General features: G+C 37.2%; 3 protein-coding genes across 5 annotated transcripts in view; 1 reads left to right on the top strand and 2 right to left on the bottom strand.

Moving 5' to 3' along the window:
- The window catches only part of LOC123517672 (transferrin-like), a 35,396-nt gene extending 31,561 nt beyond the window's left edge, over positions 1–3,835 (top strand). The window contains exons 26-28 of the mRNA XM_045277995.1: positions 989–1,116; positions 1,253–1,396; positions 1,867–3,835. Of these exons, the coding sequence (XP_045133930.1) occupies positions 989–1,116; positions 1,253–1,396; positions 1,867–1,992 (398 nt within the window). The 3' untranslated portion in view covers positions 1,993–3,835. The remainder of the gene's footprint in view (positions 1–988; positions 1,117–1,252; positions 1,397–1,866) is intronic.
- LOC123517675 (ELL-associated factor 1-like) lies at positions 2,955–8,152 on the bottom strand. The gene is made up of 5 exons (XM_045278004.1): positions 7,773–8,152; positions 5,087–5,318; positions 4,660–4,930; positions 3,914–4,031; positions 2,955–3,671 (listed from the first exon to the last, which is right to left on the bottom strand). Exons 1-5 carry the CDS (start codon positions 7,870–7,872, stop codon positions 3,589–3,591), a joined length of 804 nt encoding a protein of 267 aa, XP_045133939.1. The 5' UTR covers positions 7,873–8,152; the 3' UTR covers positions 2,955–3,588.
- A 2,319-nt stretch (positions 8,153–10,471) lies between these two features.
- Positions 10,472–16,875, bottom strand: LOC123517673 (GDP-fucose protein O-fucosyltransferase 2-like). Of its 3 annotated transcripts, none has more exons than XM_045277998.1 (9): positions 16,467–16,875; positions 15,314–15,425; positions 14,500–14,635; positions 14,188–14,311; positions 13,730–13,858; positions 13,283–13,475; positions 12,939–13,119; positions 11,596–11,725; positions 10,472–11,401 (listed from the first exon to the last, which is right to left on the bottom strand). In XM_045277998.1, exons 1-9 carry the CDS (start codon positions 16,562–16,564, stop codon positions 11,251–11,253), a joined length of 1,254 nt encoding a protein of 417 aa, XP_045133933.1. In that variant the 5' UTR covers positions 16,565–16,875; the 3' UTR covers positions 10,472–11,250. The 3 variants fall into 3 exon arrangements, with proteins under 3 accessions (XP_045133933.1, XP_045133931.1, XP_045133934.1); XM_045277996.1 differs by having other exon boundaries at positions 14,188–14,314; positions 16,467–16,753; XM_045277999.1 differs by having other exon boundaries at positions 14,188–14,314; positions 15,320–15,425; positions 16,467–16,753.
- Positions 16,876–16,883: the final 8 nt, after the last annotated feature.

Here is a 16,883-nt window from a genome sequence, read left to right as displayed (position 1 = left end):
ATCTTTTATTGCTCTTTTCATGTTAACTGCTCTACTGATCTTGCTAACTGCATGCCTCTCCTCCTCCTGCAGCCTTACTGCACAAGACTTTCTTCTTCCTCTTATCCCTATTCTGTCCAACCCTCTAATATATGAATTAATCAGTACTCCCAATAATTTATACCTTTCACTGGTAAACTCTGAAACTCCTTACCTGCTTCTGTACTTCCATCTTCCTATGACTTAACTTCTTTTAAGAGAGAGGTGTTGAGACATTTGTTCCTTGCTTTTGGATGACTCTAGACCTCTTAGGGAACCTGCAGTTTCAGTGAGCCTTTTTTTTTTTTTTTTTTTTTTTTTTTTTTTCTAACATTTTGTTGCCCTTGGCAGCATTCCCTCTTGCATAGAGAGAGAGAGAGAGAGAGAGAGAGAGAGAGAGAGAGAGAGAGAGAGAGAGAGAGAGAGAGAGAGAGAGAGAGAGAGAGAGAGAGAGAGAGAGAGAGAGAGAGAGAGAGAGAAAGAGAGAATCACCTAGAAAAAGGAAAAGAACCTGCCATCCCTTTCCCACACACACACATATATGCTAACATTCTTTATGACTAAAGTCAAATCAGTACATATTCAGTAGGTATCAAAGGTGGAAAGCAAGTGGGTCGGTCAGTTGGGCAAGTATATCAGTCTGCATTAGTAGCTGACAACAGAATGATTTACTCTTGCTATACCTTTGTGACACCTTCATAGATTCATTAATTTTCCATGTAACCTGATCAGATAAAGAGTAGTAAACTTGAACCTTCTGCAGACAATGTTCAAGTCCGACATTCAACGATCTTCCTGTTGCATTGTAGGACATAGTCCATTTAATAAATCAGCACTCTGTTGACAATTCCTTCATCTCCTTGTCTCACCTGTATATACTTTTATATAAGAATTACCATTATTATTGAAATATGTATATTATAATTTCAATATGAACTGCTGCATATATAAAGCTTTGATTTTGTAACAGGTAACTGGGATGATGACATCAAAGACCTTAATCCAGAAAATTTTGAGCTTCTCTGTGAAGCTCAAGTTATGTCTCTCAGTAGCTGGAGTGTTCAAGAATGTAACCTAGGAAGAATACCAGGCAACATGGTAAGGTCCTTCAGCTTGAGATCATCATCAAATTGTTTTTCAAATTCTTAACAATGAATTTCTAAAGATTCAAGAATCAAATTGCACTAAGCAAAGTAGGTTTTAGATATATGTAATTAAACTTTCCACTTTCAAGCTTGTGACTCGCCAGTCTGAATCAAGAGCAAGGAAGGAGAACATGCGCCATCTATTTTTGAAGGCATCTAAGATGTTTGGACATTCCCGCTCATTCTTCAGACTATTCTACACATATTTCTCACATAAAGATCTTATGTTTAAGGTAAGTGATCAACACCAGTATACCTCCTTAAAGGAGCAACTGGCATATCAACATGCAGAAGCAAGTAGATGAATAACAAAGAGAACACAGAAAATATTCTTAAAAATGAAAGATAACATCAATCATAAGGACTGTTAAAAATAGAAAACTTTATGTACAAGATGAATTAACTTGCTCTCCATTACATAGTTGGTACAGATCAGACTAAAGATTAGAAAGTGAAATTGAGGAATTTGTAGAAAGAATTTAACACACAACTCATAGAAGATGGAGAAAAGCTGCTGTCTGCAAGAGCTGATGACAATGATTTCGATTATTCATGAATGAGCACTAAAAGTAGACACAAGAGGTAAACAGGAACTGTGGCAGAACATCCTTTTCTGGTGTTTTTTTTACATTTACATACTGTGAAAATGGCAGATCTACTCTATTTTCACTATTTAATTGTAATAACTGTTCTTGTTTTGCAGGACACAACAGGAAGTTTGGTGCGAGTTACTGATATGCATCATAAGAGGTTTGTGGATGAAATGCTGAAGTATGCGTGTAACCTTTATGAACACCACACCCAGTCAGAGGAGACAACGCAACATTAAACTCAAAATTAAAGTTGCTCAGGAGTCATTGAAGTTGTATCGATGGGAAGGAAAGAAAAGTGTAGTTAGCAGTAACGATTGAAAATATATATAAACTTACAAGTAATGATCATTGAAATATACATGATATACACTAATGGTATATTAGAATATTATCCTATACTTCACATAATTCAAAAACATTTAGGTGAGATGAACACTTCAGTATTCTTTGACAGGAATCAAAAAATTTATGAATAGACATGCTAGTGACAATACTTTACTTTTATTCTTCGATGCTGTAGACTACATTGATCAGAAAAATTTTTATGCAAGTTTTTTGTAATGTAGCTGTTTTAATTTTTCTTATTCATCATTATTATTTTCATTAATTTTCATCATAATTTTTTGTGGGAAACTTAAGTTCTGATTGAATGGTAGCTGTGATCCCACAGTGCACAGTAACCTTTCCTCATGGCTGTGATGAGATGGAGTGAGGGATGATGGATAGAGTAACCAACAAAGATGCATCTTCTTCTTGTACTTTGTTTTCCCCAAAGAGAGAGAGAGAGAGAGAGAGAGAGAGAGAGAGAGAGAGAGAGAGAGAGAGAGAGAGAGAGAGAGCATAGGTGTAATGACTTGTTTGTTGATTCTTTCTTGATCTTTCATCTTAGCACTAACTAAATTATTCATAGCACATTTTATGTTGTGCTTTTGAAACTAATAAAAAAAAAACATGTAACTATGAACTTGATACATTATACATTATGGAAGATTTCCTTGGATTTTCTAGGTTAATGTTCATAAATACACAAGTAGCTGTGTACTGCAAAACTGTCTTTTCATAGTATACATTACAGAGAAAGTGCTTCTTAGGCCCCTTGTTCCATCCTGGTTTGTCCTTGCTTATGCTATACAGGGAATACAGTAGCAGTTTTCTTAACCTCTGCTACAGTGAAAAGGTTAAAAATAAAAAAAAAATAAAAATTTTCTTTATTTTATTATTAAGTCATCAGTAAGAACAACTACTACTGAGATGACTGTATGAACACTCCCAAAGTGACCTTAAAACAGTCACTTCTTTGGAGGTCTTTGTTATAATTGAAAGTTCCCCCTTCTATTTGACTGAGTAGGAGAAACATGCACTTCATGAAAAACTGATACTGAAAATGGTATTCTAATCCCAATTCCTCTTATCACTAGAACATCATTGAATCAATCTGTGTTTGTTGCTACTTTGGTAACTTGATTCCTGAACCTTAATAATATTTTATTTTAAGAGGCACAGGAAATTATGTTTTCTAAATCAAGGAAATAAAATTTCACCAATGTCATAAAAACATTTACCAGAATATTGTGTGTGTGTGTGTGTGTGTGTGTGTGTGTGTGTGTGTGTGTGACATTCAGATGGATTTCCTGTAGTAATCATATTCATAATGTGTCTGATAATAGCTTTTTAATATTGAGCTAAAAAATAACTGTGATTCTGAAAAATCTGATTTATTGACTTTATTCTAAACTAGATGAGCATAGCTTGATCTGAATTTTAATATAAAGAAGGCTCATGTGACAGTATATGAGTGAACACCAAGACAACAGCACTCATGAACTTTTCTATCAGTCACTGTCTTCAGAAGACAATTCTAAGTCATCATTAAGATCACTTCCATTATGCATGTTGTCTCTACCTGCAATGGTACCTGAAACAGAACATTTAACCATGAGCAAAGAAGCCAAGAGAGAAAAAATGTGTTAAGTGTTGTATCTGAAGCCAACAATGAAGATGAAACACATCACATGTACAGCATGACGGTTATTTTCTTGATATGTATAGTTTTTAAAATACAATTTTTAAGATATTTTATTTGCATACTTTTACTCTCATATTTGATGATAATGTGAAGGACAAGAAACATAGCAATAATAGTAATGAGGTACTCACCATGACCATTAGTTTTCTTGGAGACTGTATCTTGTTCAGGCTCAGAATCAGAATCTGAATCACTACCTGATGAGGAACTACTGTTGGAATCTGAATCACTTGAAGACTCAGAAACTTCCTGTTAAAGTAAAATAAATAAATAGGTAAATTGGTAATTCAATTAATTTTTCAATATGGATGTACACTGTCTTGTTGGTTATTTAATGACGTGGTTAGTGTTGTAAGACAAAATGTAAGAATATTTGGTAGAGGTTTAAGTTTAAGAGTAGTGAATACTGATGGCAGATAATGGAATAGGATTCAGTTAATATAAATAATTAAGTATACAAGGATGGCAGCTGGTATAAGAATGAATCCAATTATCAAACATAGGCTGCTTGAAAAGGACAAAGTTCCATAACTAATATGTAGTGATGCATGTTGCCCAGGATGAAATAAAGTCAAGTAGAGCATAAAATTAATAAGGCAGGAAATGGATGCAAATCTCAAGAATGCAAATATATTTGGTTTAATTAGAAAATACCAGAGAATACTAAGAATATATAATTTGCAAGGAGTTCCTGCATTTTCAGTTGAATGATTTTAATTTCTTTACTTGCACACACTTAATATGATGGAAATATCTGGAATATACCCTCTTGATCAGTCCTAGCAACATCACCATCTTAGGGTACTGATAGCAAAATTAAATGGCTTATGTTGTAGGCATGTTTTTGTTGAAAAAGAAATAACGGATATGTAGTTACCTTTCTGTCCGGGCAATCACTATTCAACTCCGACAGACTAGGCATTGAATAGTTAGGGCTTTTGCTAGATGCAGGTGATCTTGCATGAGGTGAAGTTTTGGCTGATGGGGAATGCTTGCCATGGGAGGGGGATGGTCGTGGCAGGGGATTTGCAGAGCCCCGTGACGGTGGGTGAGAGGGGGAACACTTTGGGGGTGGGGAATTTTTCCGTGAAGGAGGATCCAAAGGTGTTGTGGGACGTTGGGCTGGAATTCTACTACTTCCCTCAGGTCTGATGAAGAAAATTAAGGTGTAAAGATCTTCATGTAACACATCCTGAGCTTGATCTACAAAGTGAATAAAGCAGTGGTATATGGCACACTAGCACTTTTATCAATCCCTACAAAAAAATGGCTCATCACCCAGAATTTAGTATGGTTCCACATACCTTGTTGTCTTAACACTAATAGCCTGAGAAATGCGCTCCAGCACAATCTCTCCTGTGACATGATCAATAATTAGGATACACTCCTTGGCAACAGGCTTATGGTTCCCCTTGAACACTGTCTGATTGGTACCAGAACCCTCCACATGAGGCACTGTTACTGTCACCTGGTGGTTGCCTTCCACCTCTACTGTTCCCATCTTCTGTTTGTCAACACTGGCTGGTTTGAAGTCATCTGTGGAGGACAACAAGTATGTCTATTTGTTGAAGGGGTCACAAAGTCTTATATGAAGCAGCTCATGTGATATTGCATTTTTTTTTTTCCTTTCTGATCAAGTGGAATAATTGTCTGTATCATTTAAATACTTGACTTGCAAATAAAAAGTGAAACACCAATGGAAGCCTATTATGCAAAATAACATTTATACTATTACATAATGTACATGTTAGTGGGATGTTCTTTTTCTGACACAAACTTCATACTTTGAAGACCAAGGACCATGGGATTTTTTTTCTTTTGCCAATAAAATTTATCTTTATCCTTCTTGGAATTTCTAACTCTGTTAATGAGCTTGGCTAGTGCCTTCTAGAATTACCAAGGGATATTACACTATTTACTTCCTGCAAATAAGTATGGTTGGTGAAACTGCAGATGATAATTAATATTGTAAGACAAAGTAATGGTAACAGAAAACTTAACAGGATAGCCAGGGAGAGAAAGAGAGAGAAAAATGCACAGCAATGCACAGAAAATTTGTGAGGATATGAAAAAACTTCACTGAACAACTACTGATGGTGGCGCAAATACACTTTTATCTTCTAACTTTATTCACTTAACTGAGAATATTTAATGGTTGACAAATGATCTATATATAATACACTGATCCCTGGGCCACAGAAGCTAACTAACTATCTAAACTAACAATCTACCATGATGAGTGGATGAGTATCTGGATTGGATGGACACACTCAAAACAAAACTGATATCAATATGCTTGACAAGCAGGTCAGACAAGTTTTAACAAGTGGCCAACCAACATATCTGCTCTTTTTTTTTTTTTTTTTTAAGTGAAACTCTAGCTCCTTTTCAATCATCTATCATCCTGGTGGACATTACATCCATATTCTGGCTAAATATTCTTTCTAGTTAAATATAGGTTTGTACTGATAGATACTTAGCCATCGTGTGTCTGCCTAACTTTAGGTACACACTTATAACCTGGCACTAGCCTTACATGCCAGTTTGTCAAATAGGTATGACCCTACCTAACTATTCCCTTCCTCCCCACCTGGATGGCGACCAGGAACGGGAGAACAACTAACCTAGCAGGAAATGTGGGAATCCTGCTATTGCTTCACTGTGAGTTGGCAAATGATGGGTGGAGAGATGCACTTGGATCCTTGATACCAAGCTGGTTTTGGCATTCCACAAAGAGATGGCATGTGTCAAGTGGTCCCCATGAGGCAAAAGTGGTATCCTACAAGCAGATGGTGGGTGTCACTCCAACAGTGAGAATGAAGCGGCTCCATGAGCTGGCAGTGGTATCTCAGAGGCAGGAGGTAGTGGCTATCACCCCAGCAGATGATCAAGAGGCTAAACGAGACAGTGATGGTTAAGACCATGTCTGGGGGTTTAGCTGCTGCCATGACTACTGCTTCTGCAAGTCCTTATTTTTGTCATTAGATGTACTTGGGTAGATAGAAGGCTCATCACTTCTCATGTCCAACTGCCATTGTGTTTATGCCCTCCATGCCCACTTCCTGTGTCTACTGGATTGTTCGGAGCACTAGGAAGACAACGTTACTTAACACAGCAGGGAGGTCTTTCCTGTATGCAAGCTGGAGCCAGAAAGGAGCTGTAGTTGGTAGATTAAGCATTAGTTCACTTATACTTCTGCAGAAATAGTTTGCCTTTCACTCAGACTGCTTTTTATCACTGGGTTCGTCTTCCTTTCTCTTTTTCACTATTACACTTATCTTAAATCCTCCTTGACCAAATTTTGGGAAAATTATCGGTGGCTTGGTAACGAACCAGAAACCTATAACACGTGTAAATTCAGGAGTACAATATAAAAACTGGTAGAATTTTGAAAGAAATATGAATTGCTCCCTCATGCCAAAATAGCAATTAACTAACTATTGGTAATTCTAACTTGAACCACAATTTCTCCCTCTGTGATATACTCAATTAAATCCTCTTCTCATTTCAGATATTTATGTAACATGATTGTTTTTAGTGAAGTTTTATTTCTTTGGCATTAAAACTTGTACTGCTATTTGCTTCAGAACTATGAAGCTTTTCTTTTTTCTTGGTGGTGCATTTTCTTATTGTTTTATAAGTTAATCAGATTTGTGTGTGTGTGTGTGTGTGTGTGTGTGTGTGTGTGTGTGTGTGTGTGTGTGTGTGTGTGTGATTTCTCCCATAAAGAGAATAAGAAAAAATAAATACCTAAATGAAAAAGGTTGAGATACAGTCGAGAAATTTTGAGAGAGAGAGAGAGAGAGAGAGAGAGAGAGAGAGAGAGAGGGGCAGATATAACTTACCAGAGCTTCAGTATCAGTAGGGTGGTATCTTCTCAAGAAAAGAAGAAGGAAAGAAGAAGAAGAAGAAGAAGGAAAAAAAAGCACTTTCTCCAGCAGACCCTGAAGGGCACTTCTGAAACCTCCAGAGTAAGAGCTTGGTACTCACAGCGAATGGTGTGGAATGCTCCATCCTTATAACTCTTATTGAAGGTCTCCCCCAATTTCAGATCCTTTACCTGACCATCAAGACCAAGTTTGTACGCCATTGTGATAAAATACACCTGAGAAAGTCTCTCAGGGCCAGCCAGGGTCAAGGTGCCAGAACCACCACCAACACACAGGGCACCAGATGGCACCTTGTCTCGCCCTTCCCCCTTCCTGGTTTCCTTCACTCCGGGGGTGTTTGAGTCACACAACACATGACGAGGATGCAGTCACTCGTGAGAGGCTCAGTACATCCTAGGTCGGCCTCAATCTGGAGCCTCGCACTCTCCAGTCCTGCCAGGCTACAGCTGTGCCTCGTCGCGGCCCTGAGAAAGTGACGGAAAAAAATAACAACAAAATATTCAATTGAAATTTATTCAATTAAAAATTCTTTTTTATATCACAACAATTTCTTTTCACATAATTTGTTCCTATTGAGGCAATATAAACCTAAGTATAGCATATATATTTAGGCCTGTAGTACGTACTCTCTCTCTCTCTCTCTCTATATATATATATATATATATATATATATATATATATATATATATATATATATATATGTATGTATATATATTATTATATGTATATATTTTATTATTATTATTATTATCATCATTATCATTCTAATTATCACTGACACTTTACCACCACGCTTCCATATAAACACTCATTATATATAACATGCTCTCTCTCTCTCTCTCTCTCTTTGGGTGTGTTTTCAGTCCTTTTCCTTAGGGTATGTTCTGTGGATATTTTTTAGATTTTTTTTTTTTTAAACCATGTGGGCTTTTCACGGGAATTTATGGGCTAAAGGAATACTTATTAAGGGCACCTCCTATTTCAAAGCCCACCCGCTAGGAAACCGTTGCCCCGAGTGAGGAAGCCCAACCTACACTCAGACCGTAGACAGGATTCGAACCCGTGCGCTTGGAGACCCCTCGGATCCCAAAGCACGCACGGATCCACTGTACCACGGCGGCCCCGATTTTGAATGTTTTAAGGAGTTTTGACCACATACACCAATCAATTCCACAACAATTAAAATATCTTTACCTCACCTGACTTGGTAGGCCTCTTCAAAGAATACCAAGGAGGCAATAGTAGTTACATCATTACTTTTACAAAATAACTTATGGTCCAAATTCATAGTAATTTCCATTGCCTTCAAAATCAACTGATCTGTTAGTGATGTACTGTATAGTACTACATTTTGATCCCTCTAGAGAAAATTATAACTGATTAGGGAAAGAAATTCAGTAGTAGATAAAATGAAGAGATCTTTTCAATCTTTGGAGTAAAGCACCTTGTGACACTTGTCTACCACCACCAAACCAAAGGTCAATATGAGAGAACCAATCGATGCTGAATGAAAATCAGATGACTGGTAAAAAGACTACAGACATTTAAAAGCTGCTTTATTTGATATAAGAACATCAGTTTAAGCTTTGAAAAAAAAGTATTCTCCCATTTTCTTGATAAATGGTAGATAGGCAAGACTTTGTTGAACTGCAACAAAATTATAATTAAAATCTTGATATTTTAGAATTTCCAAATTTGCATCCCTTAGATGTGTCAATAGTCAAGAATCAATTACAACAAAAATAATAATGATAATAATAATATTATTTTTAATGACAATAATAACCTGTGTAAGGTCAGAAAATATTTATAAGAAATATTAATAATCTTTTCCTTCAGTTTTTATTTAATTATATTTAGCACTTCTTGCATAACAATGATGTTTGACCTATTAGAAACAAGGGAAGCATATTTGTCTCTCTCTCTCTCTCTCTCTCTCTCTCTCTCTCTCTCTCTCTCTCTCTCTCTATATATATATATATATATATATATATATATATATATATATATATATATATATATATATATATATATATGTAAAAATATTTGTATACAGTCATTTTGGAAAAAAATAAAGAATTTTCATGAAATTTGAAGATGAATTCTCAAAATTTATCTGAAGAATTTGAAATTTGTATGGATGTATACCATATACTCATATAATAAACACACACACACACACACACACACACACACACACACACATCGTGTAGTGTAGTGGTTAGCACGCTTGACTCACAATCGAGAGGCCTGGGTTCGAGTCCTGGAAAGCGGCAAGGCAAATGGGCAAGCCTTTTAATGTGTAGCCCCTGTTCACCTAGCAGTAATTAGGTACGGGATGTAACTTGAGGGGTTGTGGCCTCGCTTTCCCGGTATGTGGAGTGTGTCGTGGTCTCAGTCCTAGCCGAAGATTGGTCTATAAGCTTTGAGCTCGCTCCGTAATGGGGAAGACTGGCTGGGTGACCAGCAGGCGACCGAGGTGAATTATACACACACCGCGTAGTGTAGTGGTTAGCACGCTTGACTCACAATCGAGAGGGCCGGGTTCGAGTCCTGGTAAGCGGCGAGGCAAATGGGCAAGCCTCTTTATGTGTGGCTCCTGTTCACCTAGCAGTAAATAGGTACGGGATGTAACTCGAGAGGTTGTGGCCTCGCTTTCCCGGTGTGTGTTGTGTGTTGATGTGGTCTCAGTCCTACCCGAAGATCAGTCTATGAGCTCTGAGGTCACTCCGTAATGGGGAAGACTGGCTGGGTGACCAGCAGGTGACCGAGGTGAATTACAAATACACACACACACACACACACACACACACACACACACACACACACACACACACACACCCACACACACACATACTGAAACAGAAATATCCAAGAAAATAAGCTGAAACCTTTCTCTTGAAAGAACTCTGTCATAGGAAGAGGAAATACAGAGGTAGGCAGTGAGTTTAGTAGAGGAAGGAAGAAATGATTATGAATACTGGTTAATTCTTACAATACAGAGATGGACAGAGTAGGGTGAGAGAAAGAAAGTTGAGCACCAAGGCCATGGGTGATTATGCTCTAATACTCAGACAGAGAGTTCAAACGTTCTAATAACTAATAAAGATAATACCAAGTGGCTGGACTTTGGTGACAAGAGCATGTTGAGATAAGCATGCAGTATTGCTGTAACAGGTGCTTCAACATGTGAGGAACTAAAAAAAACAAATCAAACATATGATCACATGGAAAGAAGGAAAATGACAGAGTGAAGCATATCATTTGAGGAACACGATAAGAATACCAATGAAAAGATTAAAAAAAGATATGGCACAGGATCCTGAGGAAAGATATTGGCAGCAAGGAACTGGGAAGGCAAGTTATCATCAGATGAAACTGACCAAAATAAATAAGGAACCTGTCTTCTAAAATGCCACTCAGGAGTGTTGATAACTGGCCTCTTATTTTTCTTTTGTTTACAGCCTAGAGCCATTTAACTACTAAGAAAATATGCTATAAGTTGGGTTCACATAGTTTTGCTCCCTAAAGGCATTTCATGAGAATATCTACCATATCTAGACCAATGAAATAAAGGTCTAATACATTATCCTCCACTTGGCTGGCTGCTCACACTTGGAGCTTGATCCACATAACCTGTTGAAGGTGGTCTCTTCAGTAAATCCAAGAATCTCTCGTTCCTCTTGTATCCGAAAGGAAAATGTGGATTCATAAGAGCCAACAAAGTACCTTTGAAAAAAAAAAAAACATCAAAGTATGTTTTAAATAAAATAACATCAGCCATGAAAAAAAAAATTCATATCTAAACAATATGAACTGGAGATTGACTGTTAAGGATTACCTGGCTGATCAAGTTACTGTGTTCCTATCACTTCCAGCAGAGAAGAGATTACAAAGTTGTTTGTTGGCTGAAGGGCACTAACCTGGCATGAGAGCATATGATCTGGTCTACAATGGCTGCCCCTCCATCACCCCACTGCTGCAGGAAGTCTTTATCAGGTACAAACCGATGGAGAGAGACAGATGGAAGCAAATTTACCAGCTGCAAAAATTCTGAAAACATGAAACAATGAAGATGTGAGGTCCTCAATCTTTATCTCATCAAATGTTCAATACCTATACACTGCAGCAATCAGTCTATTGTTCATGGGAATTTGAAGTAAGAATAAGGAACAAATAAGCTCTATTGATAAGTACACTAAAAATATATCTGAATTTCCAAGAATTGAAAAATTCTGTTATCAGAATGGACTGTGGAATTTGAGAATAGATGTAATATATCTTTTCGAACAATAACTCAGCTGACTGGTTATTAACTACTATTTTTTGTGTAAATAAAAAAAAATGTAGGTTGACTGACAGAATAAGGATTGGCATGCATTACATATTTCTCAACAAAATTTTCTAATATTGATTGTTATTGCCTGTCTGGCAGAGAGAGAGAGAGAGAGAGAGAGAGAGAGAGAGAGAGAGAGAGAGAGAGAGAGAGAGAGAGAGAGAGAGAGAGAGAGAGAGAGAGAGAGAGAGAGAGAGAGAGAGAGAGAGAGAGAGAGAGAGAGAGAGAGAGAGAGAGAGATGAAGGGAGAGATTGTAAGTTGTTTAAAAGGTAGAAAGTGCTGAGTCCTGTCCCATAGACAGGGAACTCCTGGGTCAGCGGTGAGGTCAGCGGGTGAGGTCACTGCCTCATGCCATGCCACACCAAAGCGCAGTCCATAGCAAGCTATCACAGAGTACACATTAACATCGTCATCTCCTTGTAACGTGCCATAGACCCGAACACGTAAGTTCATTGTCCTTCAGACGTATATGTATTTACCCCGCATGCTATTTGTCGTATTTAGTGTTGCATAATGTATTTAGTCTCGCATAATATAGCATATATGTACCTATATCACAGCCATTCTCATTTGGTGGGAATGTGGGTGTAATATAAGGATTCGACCCGTCGAGGAGTCCTAATTATTTCACCTGCATCCTTGCCAAAAGGAAACGCGCTTATTGTATTGTTTTTGTTGTGGTGTTTTGTTAACAGGTTTTGACCGAATCACCTGATGGGCTGTAACATTGATTCTGTGTTAAAAAGGAAACTAAAAGACACTGGGTAAAGAGCAGGAAATTACTTTCATTATCACAAAACAAGAAAAGTCAATTTTTTTAAAGTTTTAATTAGTAATTCCTTTTGACTACTTAATTAAGCAACACTTATGCTTCTTCCTTAATGTCACTATACAGATGTGACAAAGTAATCTTACATGGGAAAATTTACCTTCATGTGGGGCATCAGTTGCAATGAAAGCAGATGTTAAGTTTAGTTTTTTAACAGTATGCTTGATCTGTTGAGCTGCCTTCTTCAAGCTTGGCACCTCCTTCCCTCTAGCTTGAACAAAATCATTTCTTCTAAGATGAACACCAACATATGGACCACCTCTGTCACTTTTTCGCTGTGGCTAAAGTCAAGAAATATAAGGAGTCTCTAGAATGAAAAAAATATTAAAAAATGTTTGTTGGATATTTTCATTTACAGAAACCCTTTACGTTTGACAGCAACATTTAAGAAGTGACAATAATCTGGTTGATTCTCCATACAATTTTGGACTTCTTATAACTTACTTTTGTATCTCTCCAATCTGATTCCACCTGTGTAACATCCTGGACATCATCAGAGGCTAGATGTGCTGCTCTGAACTTGGCTGCCTCATTCTGCAGGTGGGTGGCAAAGCGCATGCTCCTCCGTGCCTTCCAGTACCATTTACCACCATATTCATCGTGTAGTATGGTCTCTGCTCTTCCTATGTAGATTGATCTGAAGTTGTATAAAGTTTGAAACTCTATGGAAAGAAACTCTGCCAAATAAAGTATTAAAATAATTAATAATAATGAATAATGAATGATGAATAATAATAAATCATGAGTTCTCTAATAATCATACATACAAAAGGCTACATGACTAAAGCATCATGAAATTCCAAGCAAGTGTGCCATTAAAAATTTTTCAGCAGTGAAATTGGTACTTTCCAGAATGTAATTCTAATTTTCCAAATCATAATTTGAGTTTACCTACTACTGGCATCTTTCATAAGAAGTGGAATGATAGTTGAGGCATGGCCCTGGACTGACACACAGGAGAAGGTCTGTGATGTCACCTGTGAGCCCCAGAGATGCCCCACCCATATTCTCTCTTCATCTCTGGAAAATCAAAATAAATACAGGTAAATGATCCAGTAGTTGTGCAATAAGTTTGGGAAATATAAATATGTAAGATGGGTATTATACAAATTACTACCTATAATCAAGTAACATGAATTCTAAATGCAGGAATTAAAAAAAAAAAAAAAAAAAAAATTCTGGATATAAACACTTACAGCAAGAAAATTGTTACACTGATTATAGAATACAAAGAGAAGTAGTAAGGTGTTTGGGAGTAATATATACTAAACACATACGCATAAAAAAAAAATAAATAAAAAGAATGAGTAAAAATACATTATATTGTACATACATCAACACATACATACTTGTACTGAAATATGGGTCTGCCAATACATGGCCTCTCCTCATATTTTTCTTCCCACTTGCCATCCGTCCATCCCTCCTCAAAGTGTTGTAGGACGTAAGCTGAATTCACGTTTGGTCCATGAGCTTCTCATGGAAAGATTCAAGAGATGTTACTATTTATGTATTCTACTATGAATTATTGCCATGCATAAACATAATACAGTGAATGTGGTAGATAAAAGATCATTTCAAAGATGAAAACATGCACTACATGTTTACAGACAATTTTGTATCGTCATTACAAAACAAGAAGTCTTATTCTTTATGGATACCTTTCAAAAAGTCTTCAAATTCAATTACTCTGATCCATTTCTGAAGACTCCCAACATCAAAGAAACTCTTCCAAGGAAAGAATGTTCCTGGAGGAGTATTGAACCAATGATAGAATCTCCCCCAGGGAGGAAGGACCTGAAAGATTTACAAAACTGTGTTATGACCAGCAATGACATATGGACCAGACATTACCTAAGAAGAAAGTAAATGAGGAAGATGGAAGCAGCAGGGAGGAGGATGTTTTATTGGATGTATTCTATTACCTAAGATCTGCTGGGACTTATGAATAACTTCAATTTTATTTTTTATTTACAGCATCATACTCAACAATGGGAATGTGATATTGGGATACCTTATTGGATTCTAAGAAATTTGATCTCCATGAGTTACTGCAGACAATTCAGTTTTCAAAATAGATATGGGAATTTCTCAGAAGAATTTCCTAGACCTGATCCTGTAAGATAGGTCAGGTTAGGTTTGAATAATATCCCTGAGGAGTATCCAGAGGGGATGTAGCCCAATGACTAGGTTAGGTTAGGTTAGATTAGTATCTCTATGGAGTATTCCAGCAGGGATGTAGCCCCCTGGGTAGGCTAGGTTGTTAGGTTAGATTAGTATCCCAATTTCTCAGGGAGGGGTGGACAATATGGGAGGGACACAGCCACCCTGATTAGCTAAAATATTATATGGGGCAACAATGGGGTAAATAAAAAAAAATCTATCTCATTGATCAGCAAAACTTTCATAAACACCATTTCAATTCTCAACACAGATAACAAGCTGTCTGCAGACTGCTCTTAGTCTACTGCTTACCAGTACCCAGTTGTGGTCCTGACTTAGCTTGCGAACTAAGTTTGCAATTCGGACATAAACATCCCGGCGCAGGTTAAAGCCCTCTCCATAATTAACATCATACAGAAGGTACCTGTCAAAAAAAAGAATACCATCAGACTGAGGCCATATAAAAATTTCATAGCTAACCATATTCGTTCTGTGGCCTCCAAAGCAGGTGGAATGGCTTCTAACTTATTCAAGTCAACTCTATGTTGATCATAGGATTTTATGATGTTATGATATATCACTCACATCTGCCCTCTTCTTGGATTCAGCTCATTTGTGTGGAATTCTGGCTACATTGGCAACATAAAGTTACTTGAATTAGTTCAGTTAAGGTGGACTAGAAATATTGATGGTTTGGGGACCTATCCAATGCAGACAGGCTTTCTGCACTTGATCTCCTTTCTGTCCAGGGAAGATTATTAAGAGCTGATCTGATTGAGTGTTAGAGAATAATGCATGGTGTTGCCCCTTTCGATCCAACTAAACTATTTCATTATGCTCCAGCTTTGGGTACTAGAGGCCACTATATGAAACTTGCCCATATCCATTGTTCCTTAGAATGCTGTCACCACTATTTTTCTGTCAGTGTCATTGGTCCTTGGAATTCTTTACCCTCTGATGTTGAGCAGAGAGATATTTTGTTGCTTTCAAAGTCACTCTCAAAGAATCTCTTGGCAACCAGCTTTATGATTATCATCCCAGACCATATGTATCTTGTTCCATAAATGCACTTTCCAGCCTACATCTAAGTTGACTGAGTCTCGTGTTTGTGAGTTTGGTTAGGCTGGCGCATTGGTTGGCTAGACCTTCCAGTCCTTATCTGATGTTCCTACTATAATGGCTCTTTGGGAAAGGTCATCCAGGTAAGAAATGGTACCGTACTTAACTACATCATAATTTATACTAGGTATTTAGGTGTGCTCTATGAGCCAATGTCAAGGCTTATTCCACACCTACGACTAAATATATGTAAAAATGAGAAAATAACTAATAAATAATACCAAGAGATGAGGTGGGCGTGGCTACTCCTCTTTTCTGAGAAATACTTCCTAAAAAAATATATATGTATTAATCATTAGTTATGAAAAATGTAACATATTCAAGGTCACAGTTTTACATAGATTACCTTACAGCTTCCTCTTCTTCCCTTGGACAAAATTCTCCTTTGAGGCCGCTTATGGCTATAAACAAGGTGAAAAAAGCGGCTATGCTTGGGCTGCCCATCTAGCTAGTCTCCCTTACACCACAAGAACTAATAGTTGTGAAAACTGAAGGATAGCCACAGACTTTCTGACCCAGGAATATAACCCCAGCACCATTTAATTTGGTGACAAATAAGACTGCATTACTTATTACGATGAATACTTCTCCTGCACTACTTTTCTTTATCCCATGATATGAGATATGCCATTAGTACCAAAATATTACGTCATGAACTTGTATGGTCGATGGTAGAAACATAACTTGTGAATGTCCATTTAATAATAACCAGAATATGATAAAGATCTGGAAGTTTCAACTATAATTCGTGTGCTTGTGTGCA

The sequence above is a fragment of the Portunus trituberculatus genome, chromosome 42 (assembly GCF_017591435.1).
Source record: "Portunus trituberculatus isolate SZX2019 chromosome 42, ASM1759143v1, whole genome shotgun sequence".
Taxonomy (NCBI): domain Eukaryota; kingdom Metazoa; phylum Arthropoda; class Malacostraca; order Decapoda; family Portunidae; genus Portunus; species Portunus trituberculatus.
This window is presented reverse-complemented; position numbering and strand designations above follow the sequence as displayed.